The 25,830-nt window shown below is 48.5% G+C and overlaps 5 protein-coding genes and 1 pseudogene across 5 annotated transcripts; 4 read left to right on the forward strand and 2 right to left on the reverse strand.

Moving 5' to 3' along the window:
* The first annotated feature begins 1,735 nt into the window (after positions 1–1,735).
* Positions 1,736–5,347, forward strand: LOC123054785 (probable LRR receptor-like serine/threonine-protein kinase At3g47570). The gene is made up of 2 exons (XM_044478631.1): positions 1,736–4,652; positions 4,757–5,347. The coding sequence occupies exons 1-2, from the start codon at positions 1,748–1,750 to the stop codon at positions 5,152–5,154; spliced, it is 3,303 nt and encodes a 1,100-aa protein (XP_044334566.1). The 5' UTR covers positions 1,736–1,747; the 3' UTR covers positions 5,155–5,347.
* Positions 5,348–5,829: 482 nt separating this feature from the next.
* Positions 5,830–9,822, forward strand: LOC123054786 (uncharacterized). The gene is made up of 6 exons (XM_044478632.1): positions 5,830–6,808; positions 7,580–7,743; positions 7,899–8,137; positions 8,206–8,405; positions 9,079–9,204; positions 9,291–9,822. The coding sequence occupies exons 1-6, from the start codon at positions 6,011–6,013 to the stop codon at positions 9,387–9,389; spliced, it is 1,626 nt and encodes a 541-aa protein (XP_044334567.1). The 5' UTR covers positions 5,830–6,010; the 3' UTR covers positions 9,390–9,822.
* Positions 9,823–9,910: 88 nt separating this feature from the next.
* On the reverse strand, positions 9,911–11,852 carry LOC123054787 (probable LRR receptor-like serine/threonine-protein kinase At3g47570; annotated as a pseudogene).
* Positions 11,853–12,879: 1,027 nt separating this feature from the next.
* LOC123050230 (uncharacterized) lies at positions 12,880–14,298 on the forward strand. The gene has a single exon (XM_044473053.1). The coding sequence runs from the start codon at positions 12,974–12,976 to the stop codon at positions 13,892–13,894; it is 921 nt and encodes a 306-aa protein (XP_044328988.1). The 5' UTR covers positions 12,880–12,973; the 3' UTR covers positions 13,895–14,298.
* Positions 14,299–18,724: 4,426 nt separating this feature from the next.
* Positions 18,725–20,122, forward strand: LOC123050231 (uncharacterized). The gene has a single exon (XM_044473054.1). The coding sequence runs from the start codon at positions 19,064–19,066 to the stop codon at positions 19,979–19,981; it is 918 nt and encodes a 305-aa protein (XP_044328989.1). The 5' UTR covers positions 18,725–19,063; the 3' UTR covers positions 19,982–20,122.
* A 3,812-nt stretch (positions 20,123–23,934) lies between these two features.
* Positions 23,935–25,040, reverse strand: LOC123054789 (uncharacterized). Its single transcript, XM_044478633.1, has one exon. The coding sequence runs from the start codon at positions 24,943–24,945 to the stop codon at positions 24,034–24,036; it is 912 nt and encodes a 303-aa protein (XP_044334568.1). The 5' UTR covers positions 24,946–25,040; the 3' UTR covers positions 23,935–24,033.
* Positions 25,041–25,830: the final 790 nt, after the last annotated feature.

Raw genomic sequence — 25,830 nt, forward strand, 5'->3', positions numbered from 1 at the left:
AGAGGCACGGTTGTGATTTCGCGAGAGGCATGGGCGTGCCTCTTTCGGAAAGGGAAAAAACCATGCTCCCGGTTCGGTTTTTCACCCGGTTTTTTGCGTCCGGTTTTTTCGTGAAAAAAATTTCGTCAAAACCTATCAACATGGGATCTAGTTTTGAAGATCTCGACGCGAGGAATCCAATGGTGAAAACGGTTCGAGATTTGGACGCACGATTTAAGAGATAAAACGTTTTGAATAAACGGATCTACGAAAAAAGAGAAAACTCGCAGGTTGCGACAAGTGGTGCGCTGCATGTGCGCCACTTGTCGCGACCTGGAAAGTGGAATGTTCTTTGCAACGAGTACTCCTTAATTAGTGATTTCGGGAAACAGATCGAGTCCCATATCAAACGGCGATGGAATCGTATGTACCTGTTACTAAAATACAGTCGGCAGGAAAATAGCTTTACCGTATATATATAATAATAATAATAATAATAATAATAAAAAAGATAATCGGTCTGTGCCGTGCCGGCCTGCGTGCTCAGCCTAGCAGCCCAAGCACGACCCAGGGCATGCCATGTACTGGGTATTGCCTGTTTAGCCCGTGCCGTGCCTGGCGCATGACGGGCAGTGCCGCCGTGCTCGCGGGTCGGTCTAGTGGGCCCGGCTTATTTGGCCAGCTATATAGAGGCAGGACGGGTTCAATCCATCACAGTTTTTTTTAGGCAAATCCATCAAACACGCGATCCAACTCTTTCCCCTGGCACGCGGCCCCCTCCTCCCTCCGCCCCCTTCGAACCCCCAAGAGCCCCGTCTCGCACTCCCTCAAAAAACAAAAAAACAAAAACAAAAGCCCCGTCTCGCCCCTCTCCTCTTCCCCGATCCCCACTCCACCACGGCACCACCTCGGCCGCGCCGACGACAGCTCACCAGCAGCAGCAGCCATGGGCGCGTCCTCCTCCACCGCCAACGCCTCCGCGGAGGCGCGCGATCTGCGGGAGCAGGAGGCCCTCGCCTCCGCCTCTCTCTCCCTCCCGCTCCTCCGCGCCGTCTTCTCCCGCTCCTCCGACCTGGCGGAGATCCCCTACCCGCCGGAGCACTTCCACGACCTCCTCGCTCGGTGGCCTCCGGCCGGCGAGTGGCGCGGGTCAAGGGGTGCCGGACCCAAGTGAGGCTCATGCCTCCCAGCGTCGTCAGTATCTAGGTACCTATCTTCAACCCTGATCAAGCTGATTCCGGGGCTGACACAAGGGAGGATTGGGACTCCGAATCCATTGAAAAATACCAACCAAATAGCCGTACACTGTATATGACCAACACCACCCAATGACCCAACTGCGACTTTTGTGCATCAGCTTTATGACTGGAGTCGTTGTCGGAGAAAGCTATTCAATACTACTACTCACAATAACAGGCTGCTGTCAAGTGTGAGCAGAGTTCATCCCACAGAATGCCGAGTCTATGTCCAGAGGAGAAAACCATGCAATCCAAGTTGTTGTCATGTGTGAACCTGCGATGATCAATCACGACTAAAACTGTTGAGGGGTCGTTGTCTTGCATTTTAGGATTTGAAAATTGATCATGTGTGTATGCAAGGCAATGCTTTAGTCGCTCTCTAGGCTGCAGGAGAACAAATTTGTTTACTCTCTCAAGGTATGCATTGACTATTTCCACAAGCTCACCAAGTCAGGGTCTTCCACTCTTCCTTACTTAAGAAGAGAGTACTCTATGGTTGCTGCTCATAGCTTGGCTAGCCAGCACTGTCCATGGCCATGGCATTTCGCCTCATTATACTCGCGCTAGTACCGCTGCTGGCCACCGTGCTCGCTGCTCCTTCCCTTCCTAGCAGCAATGACACTGACCTCGACGCGCTGCTTGCGTTCAAGGGGCAGCTGTCCGACCCACTTGGCGTCCTCCGCAACAGCTGGACCACCAATGCGTCGTTCTGCCGCTGGGTCGGCGTGTCATGCGGCCGGCGCCAACGCCATCGCGTCACCGCCCTGGAGTTGCCAGGCGTGCCCCTCCATGGTCAGCTCGCCCCTCACCTTGGAAACCTCTCCTTCCTCTCTGTTCTCAACCTCACCAACTCCAACCTCGTCGGCTCCATCCCCGCCGACCTCGGCCGGCTGCGTCGCCTTAGGCGGCTCAATCTTGCACACAACAGCTTGTCTCAGTCCATTCCATCTACCTTTGGGAACCTTACAGGTCTCCAAGTTCTTGATGTGGGCGGCAACATGCTGTCTGGTCAAATCCCAATGGAGATGCAAGGATTGCGCAACCTTGCCTACATAGCTCTGCATGCCAACTACTTGAGTGGTCCGATACCTGCTCATCTGTTCAACAACACACCTCTGCTAAGCTATGTCTCCTTTGGGAACAACAGTCTGTCTGGGTCGATACCTGACAGCGTCGGCTCCTTGCCCATGCTTGATTTCCTTGGCCTGCAGCGAAACCAGCTCTCTGGACCAGTTCCCTCGGCCATTTTCAATATGTCTAGACTTAGGATGCTGTATATGGCCAGTAACAATCTGACTGGCCCTGTTCCTGGCAGCAATGGCAGCCTTAGTCTCCCCATGTTGCAAGTAATATCCCTCTCTCAGAACTACTTCACAGGTCCGATTCCTTCAGGCCTTGCTTCGTGCAAGAACATCAGGATCATCTCTCTGTCTCAGAATTTCTTTACGGGTCCTGTGCCGGCATGGCTGGGTGAGCTGCCGTTCCTTACCGGCCTTTTAGCTGGGGGGAACGAACTTGTTGGACAAATCCCTCGTGTTCTTGGGAATCTTACCATGCTCACCAGGCTTGACCTCTCATTCTGCAAGCTGAATGGAGAGATCCCAATTGAATTGAGCAAGTTGACACAGCTCAATATTTTGGAGCTTTCATCTAATGGACTCACAGGTTCTTTTCCTGCTTTTCTTGGCAACTTGACATCATTAACCGCAATAGGGTTGGCCCTCAATCTACTGACCGGGTCAGTACCAGCAACACTTGGGAATATGAGATCACTACAACTCCTCGATCTTGGATCAAACCGCTTCCAAGGGGAGCTTGGCTTCTTGGATGGTCTCTCGAATTGCAGGGAGCTCCGTCTCATAAATTTGCAGGTGAATGATTTCAGTGGAGGCCTTCCTGACTATACTGGAAACCTCTCCAAGAAGCTTGTGATTTTTGATGCAACTGGCAACAAGTTGACAGGAGGAATTCCATCGACAATATCAAATCTAAGTGGTGTCAGCTCGTTGATCCTTATGAACAACCAACTAAGCCAGTCGATCCCAGAATCCATCACGACTATGGAGAACCTTGAGAGGATTGACATCTCAGGGAATAGCTTTGTTGGTCCCATCCCGGCGCGAATTGGTATGCTCAAGAGACTGGTACAATTATTTCTCTACAACAACAAATTCTCTGGTTCTATACCAGATGGCCTTGGTAATCTCACTTTGTTGGAATACATTTCCTTGTCTTATAACAATCTGTCCTCACATGTGCCAGCAAGCTTGTTTCTTCTTAATAACCTTGTTGAACTGAATCTGTCCCATAACTCGCTGACTGGTGCATTACCTTTTGATCTCGGCCACATGAAGCAGATTAACAAAGTAGATCTCTCCAACAACAACTTGGTTGGCAGCCTTCCAGATTCCTTTGGACAGCTCCGGATGCTAACTTACCTAAGCCTGTCTCACAACTCATTTCAAAATTCTATTCCATACAGTTTTCGCAATTTAATTAGCTTAGGAACACTGGACCTATCTTCCAACAACTTCTCGGGTACCATCCCAAAGTACTTGTCAAACTTAACCTACCTGACAAGCCTGAACCTGTCCTTCAATGAGTTACAAGGTTCAATACCAGATGAAGGTGTTTTCAGAAACATCACCTTGCAATCTCTGATAGGAAACTTTGGTCTGTGCGGTGCTCCCCGTTTAGGGTTTTTGCCATGCCTGGATACCTCTCACTCTGATAATAATGGACATTTACTAAAAATCCTACTACCTTCTTTTGCTTTAACATTGGCGGCTATAGCTATTTGCTTATACCTGCTGATAAGAAGGAACAGTCTGAAGCAGGGAGAGGTAACACCTGCTGCTGATGGAGTTGATCCAATCAGCCATAGGCTAGTGTCCTACCATGAGGTTGCTCGTGCCACTGAAAATTTCAATGAGGACAACCTACTTGGAGTTGGAAGTTTCGGAAAAGTTTTCAAGGGCCAACTGGACGATGGTTTGGTGGTGGCGATAAAAGTGCTCAACATGCAATTCGAGCAGGCCGTGAGGAGCTTTGATGCTGAATGTCAAGTGTTGCGGATGGCCCGGCATCGCAACTTGATACGGATATTGAATACCTGTTCCAACCTGGATTTTAGAGCACTGCTGCTTCAGTACATGCCCAATGGTAGCTTGGAGACGCACTTGCACACTGAAAATAGTGAACCACTAGGATTCATCAAGAGACTGGACATTATGCTTGGCGTGTCGGAGGCAATGGAGTACCTGCACCATCATCACTGTCAGGTTGTCCTACACCGCGACCTGAAGCCTAGCAATGTGCTGTTTGATGAGGACATGACGGCGCATGTTGCCGACTTTGGCATTGCGAAGTTAGTAGGCGATGACACCTCCATGGTCTCAGCGAGTATGGCAGGGACGATTGGGTACATGGCCCCAGGTACGTACTTGGTACGACCATGCCTGAGCAATTCGTTTGCCAAGAAATTAGCTGCTGTTACTTTGGTTGGCTAACGCTATCGACTTTTTTTCTTTTTCGTACAGAGCTTGCGTACATGGGGAAGGCGTCACGGAAGAGCGACGTGTTCAGCTTTGGGATCATGCTGCTCGAAGTCTTCACCGGCAAGAGGCCCACAAACCCCATGTTCCTTGGAGAATCCAGCCTCAGGCAGTGGGTTTCGCGAGCATTCCCAGCAAGGCTCGTCGATGTTGTTGACGAGAAGCTGCTGCAAGGTGAAGAGATGAATACTACTACATCGGCATTGGCTTCCACTGCCTGCAAGGGCGACTTTCTTGTGTCGACATTCGAGCTGGGTCTGGACTGTTCGGCCGACTCTAACGAGCAGAGGCCGAGCATGAGCGATGTGGTCGCTAGGCTGAGGAACATCAAGAAGGATTGCTCTGCTTCCGTGGCAGCGAAGAAAGGGTCTCAGCAGCATTGATCGGTCTGTGTGGTGATGTGTTTTGTTCTCCTTGTTAGTGTTAGCAAATGGAGCATGATGCTGTGTGTCTTCAGTCAATTGTACCTACCCAGGTAGCGGAGTTGTAACCTGATGGTGGTCATCTGGACCTGCCACTGCTGTAATATTATCACCATCTAAAGCTGCAGTAAGAAATACAAATCACTGTAAGAAATACTAGTACCATTCATGAGACCGACGGCAGTACAGAACATCAAGTGCACCGTCGGGCGTTGAAGAGCATTTGCTCCATCAGCCTCATTGTCCCTGGCCTTGTGAATATCTGCCCAATGTTTTAGGAACAAACATGTGCGACAGATTAGCCTCTTGCAGATATGACTATGTTTTTTTTTAGATAGATATGACTACAGCATGTTTTAGTGTGATCAGCAGAAAACATTTGAACACGCAATCAACAGACCGCGATTGATTTGGTTATTAACAAACTTGGTTACGCCTCCCACGAAGGCCAGCGTAAACTATAAGTCCACGTCTCCGTCTTCTTCTACCGTCGTCCTCCGAATATCCCACGCTCGCCGACGGATCGTCGCCCCCACAAGGCCACAGCCTCTCCACCTCCAAACTTCCAAACTTCCTTCTCAACTCCAGATCACCCAATTTTGAGTTACCGCGTCGGCAATCCATCAAACACTTGGAGCCCGCGATCCAACCCTCTCCCAGGCCGCCACGCGGCCCCTTCCACCCTCCCCTCTCCGCCCCTTCGAACCCCCAAGAGCCTCGCCCCTCTCCTCTTCCCCGATCCCCACTCCACCACCCCCGCCGCGCCGACGACATCTCACCACCACCACCACCACCACCACCACCACCACCACCAGCCATGGGCGGGTCCCCCTCCACCGCCAGCGCCCCCGCGGAGGCGCGCGAGCTGCGGGAGCAGGAGGCGCTCGCCTCCGCGGCCCTCTCCCTCCCGCTCCTCCGCGCCGTCTTCTCCCGCTCCCCCGACCTGGCCGCGACCCTCTCCCTCCCGCCGGCCTCCTTCCGCTCCGCCTCCCCTCTTGAAACTCCGGCGCACTTCCAGGACCTCCTTGCAAGCCTCGGCCCCACCATCGCCTCCCTCTTCTTCTCCCGCGGCGCCTCCAAGGACGCGGGGGCGGGGGGCTGGGTCGGCTTCCTCAGGGGGTTCAACTCCTGCTGCGCGCGCGCACGGGCCTCGCTGCCGCTGGCGCTGCTCCTGCGCGTGTACGCCGCGGCCTGCGCCGACGCGGGCGCGCCCTGCGGCGTGCAGTTCCGCCCCGACGAGGACGGCGGCGGGGATGAGGAGGGCGGGAAGGTCGTGGGGGAGCTCGCCCCCGGGGAGATCGCCGTGCTGCTGTCCATGTGCTGGGTCATGGCGTGGAGCGGCTTGGCGCCGAGGGTTTCGGGCGGCGAGGAAGGGGGGAAGGGTGAGCCGGTGCTGCTCCCGGACGTGTCGCACCTGGTGCTGTCGGCGCTCGTGTCCGCGGGCGCCGTCGCCGATGACGACGGTGTCTGGGGCTGGGAGGTTTCCTCTGCCGGGAAGGGGGTTTCGGTGCAGGAGTTCACGTCCTGGGTCATCTCGACTGTCCCCGGGCTTGGCAACTGCCTCTCGCGGTATGTGCAGGACAGGTTCCGGTCGTCTGAGGCTGATCCAGCGAAGGTAATTCGGTTATGCATTGCAGAATTAGTTGCTATCCTAAAAGATTGAATAGCTTGTTTAGTATCAACTGTGTTGCCGTTTGATGTGCCACATTTTTTTTTGAAATGGTCAGGGGGGGGGGGGGGGGGGGGGGGGGGGAGGCTCCCCACCTGAATATATTTCAAAGTGGCCTTAATGCCATGAGATTGATCCAGTTTATAAGGAAAACCGGATCGAAAACCTAGACAATTAGACCCTGTTTATGCAAAATGATGGGAAAATTTCTATATATACACATGTTTTCCTTTGACTATATTGTATCTTAGGTATTGTGCTGCCAGAGCACTTAATTTCATGATCAGCTGTCCTGGCTACTCTGATTCTACAAATTATCAGCAAGTTCTGCATTATGTAGATTGTCAGTGCTTGCTAGAAAATTCGTATTGTTCTATATATGTGGCTGTTCAGAACTCACTTAAGAATCCAGGTAGGAATTGTGAAGATATCCAGACATAGATTCTGAGCTTGGTGTATAATTGATAACTAACTCCAATGCAGAGGCTGGGAAAATCGTTTAGAAAAACTGTTAGTTGCTTCAGAATTTTTTATTAGCACTAAACTGAAGCTCATGCAGTCAGAACTCACCGAGTTCATGACCTCATTATTTTGCTTCAACTATGAATCTTTATTTGTTTTGTCCAATTATTTAGAATCATATCTGATGACTTTATAATAATGAAGCTTAAACTCGGCATAATATTTCTTCTAACCAGAGTTGTTTCTTACAAGCAGGAAAGCTCTGTTTCAACTGGTAACACAACTTTTGATACTTCTGATGCATATCTATTAACACGTGGGAGGGCATGGTCAATCTCTCTCAGCGTCAGAAACACATTGAGTGAAAAGTTTTTGTCAGCATCTGTCATTGGAATGGACACAGAAGACCTTCTTTATAGGTTACTTTTTTTGCTTCATATTGTTGTGATTATCTTTGTAAGCTAGTTTTCTTGTCCAGATTGTAAATTTCAGTTGTTATCAGGTGATCTTGTAAAATCCTGTCAGGACCTGATTACATTATAAGTTGTAATCCTGATCTAGAACATATTTGTAGGTCATCGCTTCATGGAAAAGGTCTGAGCCGTTTTTGGTCTTGTGTTGAGGGGTATAAGGGACCAGCGCTAATTCTAATCTCGGCATTCTCGAAAGCTGGTAGTGATAATGTTGATGCTGGCCGAAAATGGGGACTTGGTGTATTAACTGAGGATGGATTTGAGAACAAAGACACTTTCTATGGTAGCTCTGGGTTCCTATGTGCCACATATCCAATATTCCGCATGCTTCTGCCATCGGGTATGACTTTTGTTGGTTATGTCCTTTGCCACATTTGATTGTAGCTAACTGTTTGTCTAATCTAGCAGGTAAGGAGAAGAACATCATGTATTGCCACCTGCATACTCAGCTAAAGACGTATGAGGCAACGCCAAAGCCTCTTGGCTTAGCATTCGGCGGATCAATTGGAAACGAGAGGATCTTTATCGACGAGGACTTCTCTAAAGTTACAATTCGCCATCATGCAGTTGACAAGACTTACCAACATGGTTCTCTCATTCCCAATCAGGTTAAATTCCACATTTGATAGTTCTGACTAAATATCTCATTGTTATTGCTATAACCACCTTAGTATAATCTCGAAAGAACTCTTAGCCTTGTACAATGCAAGGCGCTTAGGGGAGGTGCTTAGAGAAATAAACCAGTGTTTCTTTAAGCACTGGTGCTTATTTGTAGAGGGTTGACGCTTAATTAGGCGCCTCTCATGTAGAAATAGGCGCTGGTGCTTCAGGAAAACCCGGTTTATTTTTCTAAGCACCTCACTAAGCACCTAGCATTGTACAAGGCCTTAGGTCCAGTTTGTTGCTCCCATGTTCCGTAATCTTGTCAGCAAGGAACCTTCATTTCTGTCTTGGCTCTGAACTACAGGTTGTTTGAATTAGCTAATTTATTTACCCCAAAGTAGCAAAACCAAAGTGCTTTTAAAATCCAAACATAGTGCAAAAGGCAACAAGGGTAGATGGATGATAACCACTTAGTGGCCAACTGGCCATGTAAATTACTTATAGGTTATGAAAGTTTTCCTCTGTAGGGCATAACTGCATATCACTGTTTTTCTTCTGAAATCTGCAAGCTTTGGCAGCAGCAGTATGTGGCCTCAAATAAATACTTCATGAGCCTAGCTCACAGTCCAAAATGCCACTGAAAGCAGATTATGATATTACTCCATTAATGTGATGTAGGGTTATTTACCTGTTGAGGCTTCAGTACTTGACTTCGAAGTATGGGGACTTGGTGGACAAACAACAAAGCGGCAACAGGATATTTTCAAGAAGAGGGAGGATATTTTCTCAGGGCAGCGGAGAAAGGTGCTACGCCGAGCAAACAAGGACCCTTCTCTACAATGTACAGCACTGTTCAAATGTCCATAACATTCCCTTCCTTTTTTTTTCAGATTGATCTCGCAGCTTTTGGCAACTGGGAAGACTCTCCAGAGAAAATGATGATGGACATGGTTTCTGACCCAAACAAGGCCCGTCGGGAAGAACGTTGATTTAGTTTTATGGCCAAGTTCATTTGCTAGTGTTCAGCAGCTGCCATACAAAAGTGGACAAAGAAATGGACTATATTACTTTTGAGGTATATAGAGTTCGGTTCACGTATTTGCCCCTTTGATGACAAGGCATTTGGCAGGACCACTCATAATTTAGGTTCTGAATTGAACAGAGGCTTGTATAGAATTACAGTTGTTACAATAGTGCCTGAGTTTCCTTCTCACCTTCCCTTTGTTTTATGGGAAGCAAGAGCAAACGATTTGTACATCTGTGTTGTAAATTAGATAATTATCATCTGTACCATACTGTTATATACTCCCTTGGATGTACAGATAAACTTCATATATCTGTTAACAAGGGATGTACCCAAGGAGTATTGTTATATACTCCCTTGGATGTACATCTGCATGAAAGTTGCCCATCTCCCTTCGATGTCTGATAGTGCCACCTTTTGATTGACAGATTCGTGCTGCTGTATGGCTATCTCAGACTTCTGTTAGGTATGCGATGCTGTATTTTTCTCAAGGGAAGCTTCCATATATACTAGTAGTACAACAGAAGTTTCAATAGGGAATGACCTATAGAAGAAGGATACTTGGTGTTTACACTAAGGGCATTCCTTGTGAGGATTCCATTTTCTTTTGTGGGGAAGAGGATTCCATCGCCGCACCTTTGATTCTGTCTCTGATACTGTGGAGTTCTGCGGCAACATATTTCATGTTCATTCTCTCAGATGGTGTTTCCTTTGAGCACAAGATGCCGACTCTTGCAACAGAAGCTAAGCAAACTAATGCATTGTTCAACCTCGTATCATCATCGTCGTATGGCTGGACCTTTAGCAGAGTCGGGTCGATGATTTCTGAAAGCCCAAAGTTGGCAACCTTTGCAGTCCAATCACTGTCAAGGAGGATGTTGCGAGGCTTCAAATCGCATTGGATTACTAATGGCGGACTATTGCTGTGAAGATAGTCTGGTGCATCTGCAACATCGACCCCTATGGTCAGTAGGCGGACAATACTCAACTTGTGCCACGGCTCGTCTGTTCTTGGATGCAACCATCTGTCAAGGCTAAAGTTGGGCATGAACTCAAACACAAGGGCTCGGAAGTCATTGCGACCGGAGTCAATAGTAGAGCAGCAGGTGATAATGTTTACCAGGTTCCGACGTTTAACTCATCTGAGAGCCATACACTCTGCCAAGAAATTTCTGGCAGAGCCAGCTTGGTGAAGAGTGAACACCATTCCTGACAGATGGAATAGACATGTTTCCTTTATATACGGAACCATATTTTCCGGCACCAATCAGATTGGCAGGTGCAAAGCCATCTGTAGCTTCAAACATTTCATGGTATGTAACTCTGGGATACTTTTCACCCAACATACCGAGGCCAGCAATTTTCATCCTGTCCACTGTCATTTTCCGCCTGAACATAAAGAGTGCACACAGTAACATACATAGGCATGTAGCAATGCCGGCAACTTGAAGCAGAATACTAAGAAGCAATTGTTGTCTCTTCTTATGCAACTTTGTTGATGTATCAGACTCGACCCTGTCTTTCGTAGCATGCATTCCCATCTGTGTTGCAACTGATTCGGTAAGCTACGTGTCCGGTGCATGGAAAATTACCTGGCATGGAGGCAATTTCAGTTCTGGAATGCCACCGCAAAGCCCACTGTTACCAACTATTGAGAATCGAGTCATGTTCGCGAACACGCCGTTTAAAGGCACCTCACCGTCCAGATGGTTAAAGGAGAGGTCCAGTTCAATCAAAGCACCCAAGTTCTGAAAAAGTTGTTGAATGCCCCCGGACAGGTTATTTTGTGCCAGGTATAGCTTCTGTAACCCATTGATTCTCGGCAACTCAAGTGGGATACTGCCAGACAGATCATTCTTTGTGAGATTTAGTCTGGACCTGTCAAATTACCAAGTGGTGGGGGAATACCCCCTGTGAGGAATTATCATCCAAAGCTACACTAAACTTGCACAATCGCCTAGTGTACCTGGTATTTTCCTGACAAGTTGTTTTTTGACAGATCCAAACTTGCAATATTTTTCAGCTTTCCAACTTGTGGAGGAAGAACACCCGACAGATAGTTATTGGACAGAGATAGAAAATCTGTCAACAAAGGAAGGCTAAAGATCTCATCAGGGAAAACCTCAGTAAGTAGATTAGAGGACAAGTCCAGGCTAGGTAACTGCTGCAAGTTTCCATGGCTTTTAGGAATGGGGCCGTGGATTCTATTGTTCGACATGGAGAAATTCTGGAGCAGTGTGAGGTTGCCGAAAGACAATGGTATATGTCCGGAGAGGTCATTCTCTTCAAGCAACAATGTTTGCAGGTTCTTAATTCTCCCAATCCCCTCTTGAATAGGACCATGCAGTTTGTTCTCCCCTAGCTCTTGGTCGGCGAGGTTGACAAGGTTTCGGACACCCAAGGGGATCATCCCAGCGCGTCCAGTCATGGTATACGGCTGCGTCGACGCCGTCCAGTAGGCCTGCGTCGAGCTGCCGTGCGTGCTCGCCAAGGAGAGGCCAGCGTGTACGTGTACTATCGTGTGGAGGCCGTCCAGTCCATGGCGTACATGTGCGTCAAAGCCCATAATCCAGTCTGAGGCCGCGTTCTGCGGACGGAATTTGGAAATTCAGGACATGGTCGAGAAAAAACGGCGATAGGGTTTTCTTGAGGATGCTTCGATCGCTGCGTCGGTGGAGCAGGAAAGGTTGAGCTAACGAATCTTCAAAGGAAGATGGTTTAATGGCCTGAGCTTTCCGTGGACCGATCGATTTTCTCTTGGCCACAACGACGTGCCGTTACTTTTCCAACTCTTCCTCGGTTGACCGGTGAGCAAATAAGTATCAGCCATTTCCTCCCCCTACGTACGTCAGGCAGTCCATCCTCAAATAACATTGTCAGGGAAACAAATCTTGAGGCCGGCGAAACCGTGGATGATTAGTCCAGCGGTGCCGTGTGCAGACTAGTTTTCTCATTGCACCTGACTGAAACTAGTTAGACTATCTGAGACACTTATTTTGAGACGAGAGGAGTATACTATAATAACAAACACCAAAGGTAATCTGTACAAATGATTGCTGCAATTTCCTCCACCGGCGGGCGGTCATACTTTGGTTCTTTTGGTTTTCCAAGTCTTCCCTTGGCGACAACGATGTACCGTTTCTTTTTCAACTCTTCCTCGGTTGACCGGTGAGCATATACTCCCTTAGGTCCTTTTTACTCCGCATATTAGATTTGAGTTAAGTCAAATTTTGTAAAATTTGACCAAATATCTATTAAAAAGTATTTCTACAATACTAAATATATATTACATGAAACAACATTTCTTAACGAATCTAACAATGTTAATTTGGCATTGTGAATGTTTGTACTTTTTCTATAAATTTGGTCAAAGTAAAGTATGATACTTTGACTAAAACTTATATAGTATAAATTAAAAAGGACCGGAGGGAGTATCAGCTATCCCCTCCCGCCCCCAACGTAGTACAAATCTCCTCGGCTCGTCCACAGCGTCAGGCAGGCAGTCCATCCTCAACCTTCAGTTCTTCAAAGCACCTTACCAAAAGAACCATGGCTGCCAAAACCACCTCATGCTTTACTTTCCTAACGGAAGCGCCGATCCTCCCCACGTTAAACCCCAAGCTCTTCACGCCCTTGCTCCTCCTCTTTGCCGCCGCCGCCTTCCTAGACGACATAGTCAGTTTCGTGTTCGTCCAGCCTCTCGCCGACGTCGTGGCCGGCCATGTCTCCCCGGTCAACAACACCGACTTATCGAGCGCCGAATACGCGGAGCTCATGGAGATGGGGAGGCCATTATTGCAAGACGGTATGAAGCTCATCCTCATCGCCGTCTCCAAGGTGATGGTCGCCCTGGCGGTCGGCTTCGTCAAGAAGATCCTCTTCCTCTTCGCGGCCTCCACGACCTACTCCGGCTACCGCTACTCGCTAGCCGAGCTCCTGCGCGAGCTGGTCAAGGGGAGGATCAGCCTGAAGGGCCCTTCCATCACCATCGCCGTCATCGACGCGCTTGACTTCGCGTCGGCGGTCCTGGCCGCGCTGATTCCCGCTCCCGCCCTGATGGGCGGGCTCTCCGGGGTGCTCTCCGTCAAGGGTCTCGTCTACCTCATCGCGCTCCTCACCTCCCTCTACTTCACTGCCGTGGCGTTGGTGGGCGTCGCCGCGTCGGTGGTCGACAGGCGGTGCCGCGGCGTGGGGGCGCTCCGGCAGGCGTGGCGTCTCGTGACGCTGGTGAGGAGAAAGGAGGGCCTCCTGCTGGTGCTCGTGGCGCACTTCGTGCCGACCGTCGTGGCTCCGCTGTACCGGGTTGCTCTTGTGTATGCGAAGACGAGCATGGCGCTGTGCTTGTGCTCGCTGGCTATGCATGCTTTTCTGTCCTGTGCGCTGCAGCTCTTCTCCTTGACGGCAGCCACGGTGTACTACTACCAAGCCATGCAAAGCAAGGAGGTGATCAATGCCTTGTGGTTATGTTAGATACTTACTCCCTCCGTTCTAAAATAGATGACCCAATTTTATACTACTAACTTTACAAAGTTAGTATAAAGTTGGGTCATCTATTTTGGAACGGAAGGAGTAGATCACATTCCTTCGGTCCTTCCGGGAAAGCAAGTGCCTCTCATTCATCAAGTGGTTATGCGCTAGTCCTGGTAGGTCTCGTTTTTTTATCCAAGTTGGTTATAATGCTAGAGGGGTCTTTGATTTCTCGTGCGACAATTTGTACTGTCTTTTATAGCTGCAATGTATACTAGTCAGTTGTACTCCCTCGTATCAAAATACAAGACATTTTTAGGCTAATTTTGCCTTGAAAATGTCTTATATTTTGGTACAGAGGTAGTACACACTACATCAAAGAATATACGTCACCGAGTATAAAGTTGTACGCCGTGTCAAAGCACGAGTTCATGGCTTATTTGCATATAAGCCGAGTATATACAACAGGACACATGACAAAAGAAAAAACCACTCGGCTTATTTCTACAAAAGCTGCATATCTGCTAAGAAGACATTCGGCTTATATAATATACTTAGCTTATTGCTTAATAAGCCGTGAGGCTCACGAAAAAGTACTCGACTTATTGAACATACACGGCAAACGTAACCGCCAATTGAGGCATGCGTGCCGTCCACTAACGGCTCCATGACGGTGGTGGCTATAAGCCGAGCACCCGATAAATTGCACCCGGCTTAGCGATGCACAAACTATATGTAGTGCAAAAAATGATTAGTGAGTTGACTTATAATTACTTGTTGCATTTTTTTCTTTCCCCCTATTTCTCAGTCATTCTGTCTAGGCTAATTTTTAAGGCACGTTCGATCCCATTTCATCGCTATTAGAATAGTCTGAGAGGCGTAGTCGATCTACCGAGGACTAAAACAATCACACGAGCACGACACCGAGATTGTTAACGAGGTTGACCGATCCGGATACATCCCCGAGGCCTGATATTGTGTATAATGATATATTTCTCGTCAAAATTGGACCACGGGCCTCCACACGGCCTAGTGGCGCGGCCACCCCTTGACCGCGCTAGGAGGCCGTGTGGGCCCCTCGTCCACCGCCTGAAATTCCTATATATGCTAGAAAAAATCACAAAAAATCTCTAATGTGTTTTATGATAATTAAGGAGCCGCCGCCACCTCTTGTTCTTCATCTGGAGATCCGATATGAAGTCTAGTTTGAGCTCCGCAGAGAAGGATTCATCGCCGTCGTAATCCCAACTCTTCTTCAGCAACAATTCCATGGTGCTCAAGGAATTAGGCCAAACATTAGGATACGTCCTGGGAAATGAAACTTCCATTGAAGAGAAGCAAATGAAATGCTTTCATAAAAATTCTCATAGAATCGAGAATGAAGTTTTCAGTCTGTACATGCCAGATCATGAATTAGTAATTGCATCCAATCTCCGAAAAGTCCATAGTGTGACTAATTCCTCCGTAGGCACATGGAAGTAGATCGGAATTGAATGAGATTTCTTATGTAATAGTGACGAGTGATATTTTTACACTCATTTGAACCTTATTTAAACCAAGATATTTCACTAAAAAGAGATATTCGCTTCGATATTGCCACTAATGAACAATGAATGCAAAGGATACCACAAATCCTCTCTTTAATAATTTTTTCCACATGAAATGGGCTAAAAAGGAAAGATATCACGTGGGAGAAAGGAAATGAAGGGAAATGGAGAAGAAATGAATCATCAGGAGGCCTTAGAAGGACTCCAGAGCAAAGGACGGTGTTCCATGCGACCGCGAGCGCTCGCATGAGTGGCCGTTTGCCGTGGAAACCGAAGCAACTCGTCCACATGAACAACTTTTATTAAGTGGACCATGTCGAAATGTCAACAGAAGAGGCAGAGGAGGAGCGTCGAGCACAACCACAACCCACTCATCATCTTCATCCACAAACCCTAGCCGCCGCCATTCTCACCTCCATAGCCATCTCCACCACCATAGCCCTCTCTCGTCAAGTTCATACCTGTAATCGTGCATCGCACAAGGCATCTATTGTAAGACATATTGCAACCAATCAATCTCAAGATGTGTTCTTCAATGATTTCTTCTCGCGATCCGATCTCCATGTGTGAGTAACCCGGTAAGGTATGGGGTGAGGCATGAGCCTTACAGCCCCAGGTATTTGGTGAAGGGATCAATGAAAGTCTTTGACACAAAGTCTTGTGTGTGTAAATAAAATTGCATCGTGAAGTATCTCTTGTCTTGCCCGCGATCTTCATCCCTGTAGGTACCTAGGATCATGGAGATCGAGCACCGGCGAGGCTAGGAGCAAGGGGACCGTGAAGTGTTATACCGAACATCGGTGACAGTAAGGTTTAGTAGGGTAACGTGAATCATATCCTTGGGGATTCATGAGGTGTAGTCATTGAACGCCCAAAGCTTTTGTGTGATATTATTATATTAATTACCAGGGCAACCCCCCGAGACGTACATGGCCTTTGGTAGGACAACTGATTCTTGATGGAGGACTCATGCCGGTCAGGATGTTATTTGGACACATCCCCCACTCCAAGCGAAGCAAGCACCTCTTGATGGGTGACTTCCCGAGCACAAACTAATATCATTTTTTATCCCAACACCAATACATGGTTGTAAGCATTTAGACCTCATCCATGTACCTTCTTTTTATTATAAGTGTTTGAATCAATATTTTCTTGTTGATCCGGTCAAAAGTTGGATTTGACACTTTAACAAAAGCTTGCTAGAGACCATCGCTTCAAGAAAATCTTCCTCTCGTGGGTTCAATAACCCAGGGTCACCTCTGGGAAAATAGGTGTGGGATACTCTTTTTAGTTCCAATACCAGGTCAACAAAAAGGAGATATCAAGCCCTTTTTCTGGCGCCGTTGCCGGGGAGGAGTTTAGTATTCCAAGTCTTTGTGTTTAGAGTTTTTGTTAATTTTAATTTTTCAATTTTTGTCTTTACTTTTTCAGTTTTAGTTTAAGTTTTACTTTGTTGCAGGTCTTGTCAGTAGAAAAATCCAAAAAGTTACTATGGCTCGTAATCTTGGGAGTTTTGCTACTCCTAGCAACAATTTCATGCGTGAACCTATAGCACAACCTGATGTTGCAGCTGCAGAATATGAGATGAAACCAAACTTAGTTTCCATGGTTCAAAAGGAACAATTTGGAAGCTCCGCTTCTGAAGATGCAGGTATGCATTTACATAATTTTAGTGAATTGTGCAGCATGACACGCATAAAGGATCATGACTCATGCTCTGAAACTTCGCTTATTTCCTTCCTCTTTGAGAGGAAAAGATAAAGAATGGCTTTTAGCTTTTCCTAAAGGCGGTATTACTTCTTGGGATGCTTGTTGCAGCAAATTTTTATCCAAGTTTTTCCCACCTGCAAAAATCATGCAATTACATTCTCAGATTACAGGTTTCAAGCAAGAGGAACGTGAGCCACTAGCGCTTGCGTGTGATAGATTGAAATAAGCTATAAGAAATTGCCCCTATTATGGAATGGAAGAGTGGTTAATCCTTCGTATGTTTTATAATGGCTTGAATCATATGTTAAAATCTATGCCTGATACAGCTGCAGGAGGAACAATCATGAAAAACCCCATAGAAAATGTCAAGAAGATACTAGATTATATGCAAGTGAACCATGCCCAATGGCATGTTGAAAGGACCACCACCAAGAAGGTGAATGCTATACAAGAAAATAGCCCTGAGTTGACAACCAAGCTAGAAGAATTTATCTCTTTGATGAAAGGTAAAGAGGAGGTAAATGTCAAGGTAAAGAGGTAGTAGTCGGCGTTGATGTTGTTCCACGAGCTTAGTGGGCCTTATGTTAGGCCCAGTTCTTCTTCAGTTAGCTATTCATCATCCGACAAACATCGTAGCCGCTAGATCAAGTATTGACGCCCTAGATGAAGCTTGCGAACCGGTACATCCGACGCTGAAGAGAGGAAGCAGCCGCCACACGATTTTCATCCAAGAGCCGTCATTCAACCAGTAGGCTGGCGCCCCTTTTTCACTTTTTATTGTACTTACTATTATTTTCCTTTCACCTTCAGACATCCATGGCTATATATAAAGCAGAGAGTGATCCTTGCCTGAGAGCAGTAATCGGGTTGTAACCCTAGCCGCCACAAGAGTGGTTGGTCTACTTTGACGCGAATTGTGGCGATGACGGAGGCCTGATTCCCACAAGCGTCGCTCCCACGAGCGACGGGGGGAAACCCTAGCCGTCACCGCACCAAGCTTCCACTCCTCTACTCTCCTCGCCGCCGCCAGAGCTCACTGGCCGTGTGCAGAGTAGTATTACTATTTTCATTGGACCTGGTTGCAACTAGTTAGACTAACAGTTGTGTTCTGTATAGCAAACACCAATAATTTTTTTTGACGAAAAACAACATTATGCTGATTTCATTCATTAAGATAGGATGAGACACCCCAAGAGATACATGTCAATGTTCAGGACGGCTGACAGCCAGAAAGGGGAAGGAAAAGCTATACAAATGTACACTAGAAAAAGAAAGAAAGAAAGAAATTATCTCGCGCCTGTCCATTGTGCTCCTTTGAATCCAGCGATTCTCCAAGAATTCAGCTCATTGATAATGTTCTCAGCGATCTTCAGGAAGTGGTTTGCCTTGTGGTTGAATATGCGGCTGTTTCTTTCTTTCCAGACCTGTCAGGACACCGCCATTATAAGTGATGATAGGTCATTTTTCCTGCCTGTACCATCCAAAGCCTTTTACCACCAGTTCAATATAGAGCCAGTATGAGCAATAGGTAAGAGGTTGAATGGAAAATTATATATCGTCAAGCAATAGCCCTAGATTCCAGCCGTGAAAGGGCAGCTAGATACAAGGTGCAGACCATTCTCCCACCCTAAGTGACATAATTGACAGATCGGGCAAACACCAATAATTGGTAAGCTGTACAAGTGGTTTCTGCAATTTCCTCCCGGCGGGCGGGTCGTACTTTGATTCTTTTGGTTTTTCCAAGTCGTCCCTTGGCGACAACAACGTGCCGTTCCTTTTTCAACTCTTCCTCAGTTGACCGGTGAGCAAAGCATATATCAGCCATCCTCTCAGCCAACGTACAAATCTCCTTGACAGCGTTAGGCAGTCCATCCTCAACCTTCAGTTCTTCAAAGCACCTTACCAAAAAGGAACCATGGCTGCCAAAACCACATCATGCTTTACTTTCCTAAAGGAAGCGCTGATCCTCCCCACGTTAAACCCCAAGCTCTTCACGCCCTTGCTCCTCCTCTTTGCCGCCGCCGCCTTCCTTGACCACATAGTCAATTTCGTGTTCGTCCAGCCTCTCGCCGACGTCGTGGCCGGCCATGCCACCGAGCTCAACAACACCGACTTCTCGAGCGCCGAATACGCCAAGCTCATGGAGATGGAGGGGCCAAAGCAAGACGGCATGAAGTTCATCCTCATCGCCGTATCCGAGGTGATGGTCGCCCTGGCGGTCGGCTTCGTCAAGAAGATCCTCTTCCTCTTCGCGGCCTCCACGACCTACTCCGGCGGCCGCTACTCGCTGGCCGAGCTCCTGCGCGAGCTGGTCAAGGGGAGGATCAGCCTGAAGGGGCCTTCCATCACCATCGCCGTCGTCGACGCGCTTGACTTCGCGTCGGCGGTCCTGGCCGCGCTGATTCCCGCTCCCGCCCTGATGGGCGGGCTCTCGGGGGTGCTCTCCGTCCAGGGTCTCGTCTACCTCATCGCGCTCCTCACCTCCCTCTACTTCACCGCCGTGGCGTTGGTGGGCGTCGGCGCGTCGGTGGTCGACAGGAGGTGCCGCGGCGTGGGGGCGCTCCGGCAGGCGTGGCGGCTCGTGACGCTGGTGAGGAGAAAGGAGGGCCTCCTGCTGGTGCTCGTGGCGCACTTCGTGCCGACCGTCGTGGCTCCGCTGTACCGGGTTGCTCTTGCGTATGCCAAGACGAGCATGGCGGTGTGCTTGTGCTTGTTGGCTGTGCATGCTTTTCTGTCTTGTGCGCTGCAGCTCGTCTCTCTGATGGCAGCAACGGTGTACTACTACCAAGCCATGCAGACCAAGGAGGTGATCAATGCCTTGCGGTTATGCTAAGAGCACATTCCTTTCGGGGAAGGAGATGTGTCCTTCATCCAATACTGGTTATAATGCTATAGAGGGATGCTTTGATTTCTTCGTGTGACAATGTATACAAGTCCTTGTTCAAAAAATGTATACCAGCTGTACGCAAGGTTTTGGGTACCGGGCAGAATATTCGGATACCGCCCGGTTACCGCGTTTCTCGCCACCCCACGAGAAACCTATGTACCGAGCGAAATTAAAAAAAAACTCTGATAGTTAGGTTAGATACGGTAGGAACAGAAAATAGGTAGTCGGCCGTGGTGTAGTGGTTAGCGTGGGCTTACAGCTGTATTTCCCGTGGTCTTGGGTTTGAGTGTCATAGCTGTTTTTTTTTCCCACAATTTTTAGGATAAAAAGGAAGATGCTGTGAAAAAGGATGTTGCTGGGCGAAAATGTTTTACGGAACCATGGTTCAGCCGAACCTACGCTCGACGTCATTGATTTTTAGACACTATTCATGAGGATCTATACATGGTTGATCGACATAGACCATAGGTTCGGCTGAAGCATGATCCTGAATCAGGTCTCTCTGTTGCTGGGGTGATTTGATCTAGCGACCTAACGGCAAGAGAAACACATATACGACCTATCCACTTCGCCACACGGTGATTGCTGTACAATTGGAGTTCAGGTCTTATCTATAGAATACGAAAAAAAATGAATTAAAAATTCAAATTCAAATTTTGTCCGAATTTTTTTCGCGATTTCACGGTTACTGCGGTAACTGAGAATTTCGGTGCCCCGCGAGAAAAAACGTGCACTTGGGATCCAAATCCTTGGTTGTACGTGATTTGCACGTCAATTTTTTTATTTGAGAAAACATCTGATCTATTCATTTTCAATCATGACAGTACTACGAACACCAGAAATAATAAAAATTATATTTAGATTCGTAAACCATCTAGCGACGACTACAAACACTAAATCAAGCCGAAAGCGTGTCGTCGTCATCGCCCTTCCCTCATTGGAGCTGGCAAAACTTGTTGTAGTAGATAGTCGGAAAGTCGTGATGCTAAGACCCCATATGACCAGCGCACTAGAACAGCAACCACCGCTGTTGAAGAGTGGTATAGATAGGAAGAATCCAAAATGAAAACACACGAACGTAGACGAGCTGCGACCAGATCCGAGCAAATCCACCAAAGACGGATCCGCCAGAGATACACCTCCACACGCCCATCGACAATACTAGATGCACCACTGGGACGGGGGCTAGATGGGGAGAACCTTATTCCATTTTCGGGGAGCTGACATCGTCTCATCTTCTTGACCGGACACAAATCCTAACAAAACTCGAATGAACATCTAAAAACGAAGCCCTCCCGCCGGCAAAGGCCGGGATCCACCGCGCTGCCATGGCCCTAAGGCCAACGAAGACAAGGCGGACCGGTGGCGCCGATAGGGGGCAAAGAAACCCTAGTCTTTTTTGAGGGGGGGGGGACTTTATAGCAATCTCACACAACATTTAATCATGTGTAGAAGGACACAGAACTCCAGGGGGCATGGCTCGCCCAACATTTTTGCATTTTCTCAACAATTTTTTATGATATAATACCTGCCTCATTTAAATCCTAAAGATCATGGTACAAGCCACGTAAATACCGAGCTATCAGAACTAAAAACAACAGCAAAACGCTAGTCTTTGCACAAAGTAACACCAATCAAAAAGGGAAACTACAATCAATACCAAATAATCATCTGAGTTGGACATCAACGCCCGTATCTCGCACCATCACATCAGCGACTGAAGAAAAAAACGATGGATCGGCTCCTCACCCGAGCTCGACACGGCTCCATTGCTGAGATGTTGCTTTGCGGACCTCCAATGTGGCTCACCAAAGGCGAAGCCATTACCGTTCATCGAATCAAACCGGGGCAACACCCTAGACACACCATCAAACTCCAGATCTGGTACCGCTACACGACTAAGATGTCAGATAAGGAAACCTTACATGTCATCCACGAACAAGAACCCAGCACACGATCCACCATCTTCCAGATGCCTTTGATGCAGACCACAATCTGCATCCGCTCCTAGATTAACTCCCAAGCTCTGCGCCGGTGTTGGTGAAAACGCCGTCGCAACGTCGGAGCCTGAGGACACAAGTCCACCACGAGCATGTCGCCTTCCCCACGCCATCCTTGCTTGAACAGACTGGTTTCAAAATCCATCCCCAACCATAGGGTGTATCTACTCGTCGAAGAAGGATCTGAAGATTCTTTATTCAACACCGTCATCACCGTCGCCGCAGCCAAAACAATGAACAATATAAAAGCATAAGCCGCTAGGGCCTAAAACGATCCACAGGCATGGATCCGGTGACCCGCCTCACCATTAACAACCGAGGTCCTCGGCGGAGGGGAGCCGCTGGAGGAGACTCTCCTGGCGGCGGCTTGACGAGATCGCCTTTCCTTTCTCCGAGTGGAAGAAAAACATTTTTCTTTTCTTTTGAAAACAATCTATTAACCAAATCAAAAGTACAAGTACATGCTGGCCAGCTCACTAAGGTTCAAGTCCTAGACTCTAAGACTCTGACCTTTCGTAGTTGATTACGGAGGAGAAGTCATCAAGAATATGGTCTAGCCGAAAAAGCAGACACCGCTGGAAGAGCCGTAGCTTCAGGAAGAACGTCGGCTGCTGGCGTACTCGTTCGCGATCGCCTGCGTCGTCTCCGCATCCGGCTGCGCCATGACCGCGTTGCTAGAGGCATGAGCGCGCTAGGCCTCGTAGAGCGCCCGCTGCTCGGCTACGAAGTTATGGTTCTTTGCCGCCACTGCCTTCTCGCTTGCACTCGCCGTATATTTGGCCCCCTACTAGCCGATGCTGCTCGAGGAGGGAGAGGTTGTACTGCTGATCCTCCTGCGCCTGCCATAACGCCAACAACGACGGCGCGTCGGCTACTCCTCCGCCATGGTGTCGTTGAAGTGTGCATACACCAGCTCCATGCATGGTCAAGTCGACATGGACCGGTGGGGGCTCCGAAGCCGAGTCATCGTCGGAGCCCGTCTCCCTTGTCAGGTCAGTCATTGGAGACCTCCGGGGAGCTGGTCCGCATGCCGCCCTCGATTACATATGGACAAATCTGTTTGGAAACAGAGCTCTTTTATCGCGGAATTAGACCAGCTATTAACATCGGCTTATCGGTCAGTCGCATCGGGTCTGCCGCTCAGTTGAAAGCTATGAAACAAGTCTGCGGTAGAAAACGTTCTCGTTCCCCATTTTCGTGCGCATGCAGATATATGCATAGCGAGACAAACGAATTGCCTCTCGTTGTGGCCCCATTTGTTCCCGATTTAGTGCAATCGCACGGCGGCGCTGCCAACTGGCCGCAAGGGCGGCCACCTTGTGCTTCTACTCCATCGAGAGGCTCTCCTACAACACATTACCGCTCGCGGGCATAGCGGATGTGGTGCATGAAATGAGGACGTGGAGCGTATGTGTTGTGGCGCGGTTTGTGCCGTGAGTTGCCTCGTTTAAATAGCAGATACCAGTGAGGACAAGCGATGTGGTGTGTCAATGGGGACGCCGGAGTGGTTTCTCCACCGGCGGGCCTGTTCAATGCCGGCAGGCAGACAAACGAGCTGCCCGTTTGAATGCGGTAGATATTTGACCCATCCCGTCCTCTCATGTACATGAGAGGTCGTGTCCGCTCTGAGCCGGCATGAATGCGGCACTCGCGCTCTCGAGCGGCATGAATGTGTGGCAACCACTTCGGGTGATAAAGAATGCGGGGAGAGGGAGAGGGTTTTGGGTGGGTCCGGGGTGTCGGACATTGTCGTGGCAGCGATCTGGATGCCCACAACGCCTGTTCTCTCCCCCAAAATACTCCGGACGTATGCGGGTGGTTTGAGAGTCAGGGTTGAAGATGCCCTAACATACTAAAAGAATTTATGTGAGATTTAGCACACTGAAATATAATCCCACGTATTTCATTATCACACGAGAAATCAACTCATCTCTCTAGCGCTAGCAGTAAACGAAATGAGGGTCGTGCATTTCCTTCCCCGGAAGGAATCTTACTATCTTAGCATAACCACAAGGCATCGATCACCTCCTTGCTCTCCATGGCTTGGTAGTAGTACACCGAGGCCGCCGCCAAGGAGAAGAGCTCCTGTGCGCCAGACAGAAGAGCATGCACCGCCAGCAAGCACAAGCACGCCGCCGTGCTCCTCTTGGCATACCCAAGAGCGAACCCGTGCAGCGGAGCCACAACGGTAGGCCCGAGGTATGCCACGAGCACCAGCACGAATCCCTGCTTCTTCCTCACACGCGTCACGAGCCGCCACGCCTGCCGGAGCGCGCGCATGCCGCGGCACCTCCGGTCGACCGCCGACACGGCGACGCCCACCAGCGCGACGACGGTGAAGCAGAGGGAGACGTGGTTCGCGAGGTGGGAGACGAGACCCTGGACGGAGAGCACCCTCGAGAGCCCGCCCATCAGGGCGGGAGTGGGAATCAGCGCGGCCAGGACCGCCGATGCGAAGTCAAACGCGTCGACGACGGCGATGGTGATGGAAGGACCCTTCAGGCTTATCCTCCCGTTGACCAGCTCACGCAGGAGCGCTGCTAGCGAGTAGCGGCCACCGGAGTAGGTCGTGGAGGCCGCGAAGAGGGCGAGGATCTTCTTGACGAAGCCGACCGCCAGGGCGACGATCACCTCGGAGACGGCGATGAGGAGGAGCTCTGTACCGCCTGGCTCTGTCTCCTCCGTGAGCTTGGTGTACTCGGCGCCCAAGGGGTCGGTGCTGTTGACCGTGATGAGACGGCTGCCCATGTCGTCGACGAGAGGCTGGACGAACACGACATCTTCCAAGGAGTCAAGGAAGGCGGTGACGGCAAAGAGGAGGAGCACGGGTGCGAACAGCTTGGGGTTTAGCGTGGGCAGGATCAGCGCTTCCTTTAGGAAAGTAAAGCATGAGGTGATCTTGGCAGCCATGGATTTTTTTGGGTAAGGTGCTTTCAAGGTTGAAGGGTGCGGGTGGAAAGGATTGAGGATTAACGCTGTGGAGGTGGGGAGGCGATGGCTGGTGTGTGCTCACAGTCACCGGTCAGCCGAGGAATTGGAAAACTGACGGCATGTCGTTGTAGCCAAAGGGAAAATGGGTCCACGGTAAGCTCGGCTCGTCCATTCCAGCCAGAAGAATATCAGGCGACAAGGACAGTATTTTTTTTAAGGGAGTCTTTTTTTAGGGGCTGGCGACAAGGACAGTGAGGATATGGGTATATCGCTCGGATTGGAAGGCCAGCCCAAGACCCACGAATCCGAGAATCGGGCGTTTCTGCTTCGTCGCAGGACCGACCGACCTGGGCCAGCCCATTTGCTAGGAAAATTGGTCAAGAAAGTTAAAGGTCCTGACAAGTTCAGGTCCGTTTAAAAAAAATCCCTTTTGGTTATTTTTACTTTTTTATTTCTATTAGAAAAAATTCCCTCTTAAAAAGAGGTCAGGCATTTCAAAATTATTTGGAATTAAAAAGCATATTTAAAAAGGGATTTTCCTCAAATGTTCGTATTTTTAAATATTATTCCCAAAAACCCGTTTTTAAATCGTAAATTCAAAAACTGTTTTGGAATTTAAAAATATATTCCCTATTCCAAAATTTGTTAGGAAATTTGAAAAATGTTCGCGTTTCAATTCTTTTACAAGTTTTTAGAAAAATCACAAATTTGAAAAATATTCCCTTTGCACATCTGAAACAATGTTTGTGTTTTCCAAAACTTTCAAGTTTAAAAAAATGTTCACATATTCGAAAAAATGTTCCCTTTTTAAAAAATGTATGCAATCTGAAAAAATGCTCACCTGTTCAAAACAATGTTAAAAAA

This window comes from Triticum aestivum, chromosome 2D (genome assembly GCF_018294505.1).
Source record: "Triticum aestivum cultivar Chinese Spring chromosome 2D, IWGSC CS RefSeq v2.1, whole genome shotgun sequence".
Taxonomy (NCBI): domain Eukaryota; kingdom Viridiplantae; phylum Streptophyta; class Magnoliopsida; order Poales; family Poaceae; genus Triticum; species Triticum aestivum.

Coding starts and splice junctions, on each gene's coding strand:
- LOC123054786 (XM_044478632.1), top strand. CDS start 6,011: ATGGGCGGGTCCCCCTCCACCGCCAGCGCCCCCGCGGAGGCGCGCGAG. Junction 7,744..7,898: donor ACAGAAGACCTTCTTTATAG/GTTACTTTTTTT, acceptor ACATATTTGTAG/GTCATCGCTTCATGGAAAAG. Junction 8,138..8,205: donor CCGCATGCTTCTGCCATCGG/GTATGACTTTTG, acceptor CTAATCTAGCAG/GTAAGGAGAAGAACATCATG.
- LOC123050230 (XM_044473053.1), top strand. CDS start 12,974: ATGGCTGCCAAAACCACCTCATGCTTTACTTTCCTAACGGAAGCGCCG.
- LOC123050231 (XM_044473054.1), top strand. CDS start 19,064: ATGGCTGCCAAAACCACATCATGCTTTACTTTCCTAAAGGAAGCGCTG.
- LOC123054789 (XM_044478633.1), bottom strand. CDS start 24,945: ATGGCTGCCAAGATCACCTCATGCTTTACTTTCCTAAAGGAAGCGCTG.
- LOC123054785 (XM_044478631.1), top strand. CDS start 1,748: ATGGCCATGGCATTTCGCCTCATTATACTCGCGCTAGTACCGCTGCTG. Junction 4,653..4,756: donor GATTGGGTACATGGCCCCAG/GTACGTACTTGG, acceptor TTTTTCGTACAG/AGCTTGCGTACATGGGGAAG.